At 38.4% G+C, this 5,129-nt stretch overlaps 1 protein-coding gene across 1 annotated transcript; it reads right to left on the reverse strand.

The window, feature by feature from the left end:
* Positions 1-207: 207 nt before the first annotated feature.
* On the reverse strand, positions 208-4,572 carry LOC130497575 (uncharacterized). Its single transcript, XM_056990485.1, has 4 exons — positions 1,812-4,572; positions 1,190-1,733; positions 1,014-1,113; positions 208-935 (listed from the first exon to the last, which is right to left on the reverse strand). The coding sequence occupies exons 1-4, from the start codon at positions 3,940-3,942 to the stop codon at positions 255-257; spliced, it is 3,456 nt and encodes a 1,151-aa protein (XP_056846465.1). The 5' UTR covers positions 3,943-4,572; the 3' UTR covers positions 208-254.
* Positions 4,573-5,129: the final 557 nt, after the last annotated feature.

The following is a 5,129-nucleotide window of genomic DNA, read 5'->3' on the forward strand; positions in this document are numbered from 1 at the left end:
CTTTCAGGAATTACGACGAATGTACCAGGCCCGCTTTTTTTGTTTACAACGTGTTTACAACGAATCTTTGAAACCACAAATCAAATCCCTAAACCCTGATTCATGGTTAACAACGAAGTTACGACGAATCTAAACTTTACGAGGAAATTACCAGGCCCGCGTTTTTTTAAATGCATATTATATAAAATAGAATTTGATACACATATGAAAATAAGATCTTCTAATAAAAATCAACATTTGTTACATATTTTACATCATGAAGAATCATTTGAGTTCTCATCAACATCACTACAATGATCATCATCGCTTCTATCGAACTCATCTTCACGTGCTTCATCCGTCACATCTTCGGGAAGATCTTCATATTGACGGTTATCCGGGTCGATCAAAAGAATTTCATCAGTTTGTTGATCAGGTACCTCAACTTCATTGATTGCATCTTCTTCTTGCAAAGGTGGTTCTTCTCCAGCAACAATCCGTCCACGAGGTGTTATTTTGATAGCAGTTAACCAATTTATCCCAGAACTTCGAAGGCGAGGGTATGGAAGGAAGCTAACTTGTTCGGCTTGGGAAGCTAAGATGAAAGGCTCGAATTTGTTATATCTTCTCCCAGAATGGATATCCACAACACCAAATTTGTTAAACCGAACACCACGGTTCTCCACCGGGTCGAACCACTCGCATTTGAAGAGGACACATTTTAGCTTCAACAACCCTGGAAATTCCACTTCAATAATCTCTTGCAAGATCCCGTAAAAGTCTGTTTCACCTTTCACACATATCCCGTAGTTGCTTGTTGCCCGACGTCTCCCATACTCATATGTATGAAAAGTGAAACCTCGTGTGAAGTACATAGATGATGTGGTGACCTTTGCTACTGGACCTTGGATCAAATCATGAAACCATACAGGATAATATGGATCGTCATAATCAACCTACAAATTAATACATCACTGTTAGAATTTTACATTAATAATAATAGTACCAAAGATTACTTAATATGTTAATATTACCTGTCCTTTTAACCACTTGACAAAGTGCTTATCTTTCCTTGCATCCACCTCGGTTCCGGATATTCCTGGTATTGCTTCTTCAACTTGAGATACAAACAAGCTGCAAATTAAACAAATGCATCATATCATATAATTAATTAACATCATATCATAAAATACACACGAATATTATTTACCTTTCAAAAGAACGCATCACAGCATCCTCGCAGTTGAGCAGAATATAAGTGTGGGCACTATGCTTATCCTCATCACTGGACCACCATACTTCTCTCAGTTTACCACCAAACCGTCCAATTTGGCAGAAAATGTCAGGAACACCGTCTACTGCATAAGATTGCGGTACTCCACCATCATCATATCTTCTAGGAACTCTTTTCCTCGTACGAACCGTTGAAGCAAAGTAGTATGATGTGAAGTTAGATGTTTCTGCTGTCAAACTTCCAGCCACAATCGAACCTTCCACCTTTGCAAGATTTCTTGCTTTCCCCTTCAAATGTTTCATAGAGCGCTCATATGGATACATCCATCCATTGTGAACAGGTCCGCGAAGTAATGCTTCGTACGGGAGGTGGACAACTAGATGTTCCATGACGTCAAAAAATGATGGAGGAAATATCTTCTCTAGGTTGCACACTATGATCGGGATGTTCTCATGAAGTTGTTCGATGACTTCTTCCTTGAACGTACGTGTGCTAAGGTCTCTGAAGAAAGCTCCGATCGCTGCATATTGCAAATATAACCCAAATTAGTAACATTTCATAGTATATATATATATGTATATTATTAATTAATATTTACCTGCAAGTGCTTCATGTACATTTGTTGGAAGGAGCTCAGCAAAAGCGAATGGAAGTAGTCGTTGCATAAACACATGACAATCATGACTCTTCATTCCTGAGAACTTTTGACCTCGTTCAACACATCTTGACAGATTTGAAACGTAACCATCAGGAAACTTCACTTCTGATGCAACCCAGTCAAACAAAGTTGACTTCGCTTCTGATGACAATCGAAAGATGGGAACAGGAACATTTCCATTGCTCTTGATATGTAACTCACTTCTTGAGCAAATATCGGGTAAGTCCATCCTTGACTTTTTGTTATCTTTTGTCTTCCCTGGGACGTTCAGTATTGTATTCATGATGTTGTCAAAAAAGTTCTTCTCTATATGCATCACATCCAAGTTGTGGCGTAAAAGAAGATCTTTCCAGTAAGGTAGCTCCCAAAATATACTTTTCTTATGCCAATTGTGAGAAACCCCATACCCATCAGGCATATTACCAGGAACATGCCAGTTTCCTCCTTGCTTCACAGTTTTCTGAGCTCCGTAATAATCAATGTCCTCCTCGATCTGCTGGCCTGTGAGATATGGAGGAGGACTGTCTCTGACAACTTTGTTTTTCCTAAACAATGTCTTATTTCTTCTGTAAGGATGGGCAACAGGAAGAAATCGACGATGACAATCAAACCAACAACTCTTTCTACCATTCTTCAGTTGAAAAGCATCCGTAGATCCATGACAATATGGACAAGATAACCTTCCATGAGTTGTCCAGCCAGACAACATTCCATAAGCAGGAAAGTCACTTATCGTCCACAGCAGAACTGCTCGCATCGTAAAATTGGTTTTCGTGGAACAATCATAAGTTCTTACCCCTTCTGACCACAACTCCTTTAGCTCCTGTATCAGTGGTTGAAGAAATACATCCAACGACCGTTTTGGATGCTTCGGCCCAGGGATTAATATGGTCAAGAATAGAAATTCTTGTTCCATGCACATATCCGGCGGCAGGTTGTACGGCGTAAGAATAACTGGCCACAAAGAATACTGTCTCCCAGACATACCAAATGGACTAAATCCATCGGTGCATAACCCAAGATAGACATTCCGAATATTTTCAGCGAAATCTGGGTATACCTTGTTGAAATGTTTCCACGCCCTTGCATCTGATGGGTGAGCGACCTCGCCATCCTTCTGGACATGTTCAGCATGCCACCTCATCCATGCAGCAGTCCTCTCCGATTGGTATAATCTTTTTAACCTGTCTTTAATGGGTAGGTACCACATCCTTTGGTACGGTACCCTATTCCTCCCACGTCCTTGCGGCTTGAATCGTGGTTTCTTGCAGAATCGACACTCTTCTAACTTCTCATCATCCTTCCAGTAGATCATGCAGTTGTCGATGCAAACATCTATCATCTCCGAAGGCAACCCAAGACTATAAACCAATTTCTGAATCTCATAATAAGATTCAGCTGACACGTTGTCTTCTGGCAAATACTCTTTGAACAACTCCGCCCAAGCATCCATGCAATTCTCAGGTAAATTATGATCCGTTTTAATGTTCATCATCCTAGCTGCTAGAGACAATTTAGAGAGACCTTCTCTACAACCAGTGTAGATTGGTTGATTTGCAGCATCTAACATTTCATAAAACCTTTTTGCATCCAAATTAGGTTCTTCTACATTTCCAGTTTCATGAGCTATTGCAGTAGTTGTTTCTAAAAATGCATCAGTAATCATGTCTTGAACCCTATCATGATCTACCATCTGCTCCTCCTGATGATAACTAGATTCATTATGCAAATGATTCGGTTCTTCACTATTACCAGCAGCTTCAAAATTATTACTACTACTAGCTTCATTTCCACCATAACCCTCCCCATGTTGATACCAAATATAATATTGTGGTGTAAATCCTCTGTTTAGTAAGTGCTTCCATACAGTTTCACTACGAGCAAATTTTGAATTCTTGCATTTCCGACAAGGGCAGAACATCTTACCGCTTTCCTGCGTGATCGGTGTACAGCCCGCCTGGTGCATGAATGTCTCTAGCCCGCTTAGAAATGCATCCGTCACTCTACCGGAATCATCTTTATGCGAATACATCCAACTTCGTAACTCGTAAATATTGAAGCCATCAGCCATTTGTTTTTCTTTTTTCTGGTTTTTTTTCTTTGATTTCGTTTGTGTGTTATTTGAATTGAGAAATGATCATATATATAGACGATTTTCGTAAGTGGTAGGTGAAGGTATAACATGGATTTTACAACGAAAAGTTTTACTTTGCTTTTACATCGTTTTTACATATTATTTACAACGAATTTACAACGAATTTAGCTTATTTTGAACCCCACTATATGCACGTTTTCACCAAAAGTAACGGTTACATGATTCCTCGTAAATGGCTTGTATATTTACAATGAGTTTACGACGAATTGGGCTTTCCACGTAAATCACTCGTAAATTTACAATGATTTTACAACGAAGTTAGTTACTTTAAACCACACTATATGCACGTTTTCACCAAAAGTAACGGTTACATGATTCGTCGTAAATGACTTGTATATTTACAATGAGTTTACGACGAATTGGGCTTTCCACGTAAAAGCCTTGTAAAATTACATTTGGTTTACGACGAATCGTTTTCGTTGTAACTTTACAACGAATTTACGACGAATATTTATTTACTCGTAACATCGTCGTAAACACCATGTAAATTTACGAGGAAATAATTTCCTCGTAACGAGTCGTCGTTATAGACGCGTTTTCTTGTAGTGTTTGACCAGTTAATCAACCTATGTAATATGCAATATATAAAATCGCATGAGTATAAAAACGAAGTGTGGTTTACACACAATATGTTATGAAACTAAGCGGGGAAACATGTTTTTTTTGTTATTAATCTCGACCAGGGGTCTTACATATATATATACATCATGTCGTGTTTATCCTAAGTGGATAAGTACAACAGTCGATAAGCATTATCTCCTACGGTCGGTACGGTCCTGGTCGGTCCGGTTATGTCGATCACAATTCTTTGCCCATTGGTTCAATGTGGAAACCATTCATTTTCAAAATTTTATAACTCAAATGGATCTTTTATTTGGGTGAATAATTCATGCCCCCTTTAGGCAATGCCTTTGGTCGGATAATTTTTAAATTTTCATTTGTCATTTATCAATCAAGAAATTATCAAGCAAGTCAAACATGATAATATAAAACTAAAACAACTCTTATTATATAAAAAAATCGTAAATGACAAACAAATCAAAACATAAAATCAGAATGTCGAAATCTCGATTCTTAGGCAATGTATATGCCGGCCACTCCTT

The sequence above is a fragment of the Raphanus sativus genome, chromosome 7, assembly GCF_000801105.2.
Source record: "Raphanus sativus cultivar WK10039 chromosome 7, ASM80110v3, whole genome shotgun sequence".
In the NCBI taxonomy this organism is placed as follows: Eukaryota; Viridiplantae; Streptophyta; class Magnoliopsida; order Brassicales; family Brassicaceae; genus Raphanus; species Raphanus sativus.

Bases quoted from the DNA above. Each gene is read 5' to 3' on its own strand.
- LOC130497575 (XM_056990485.1), bottom strand. From the start codon at position 3,942: ATGGCTGATGGCTTCAATATTTACGAGTTACGAAGTTGGATGTATTCG. The intron at 1,734-1,811 runs GTAAATATTAAT...TGCAATATGCAG, and splicing joins TGTACATGAAGCACTTGCAG to CGATCGGAGCTTTCTTCAGA. The intron at 1,114-1,189 runs GTAAATAATATT...TTTAATTTGCAG, and splicing joins GTGATGCGTTCTTTTGAAAG to CTTGTTTGTATCTCAAGTTG.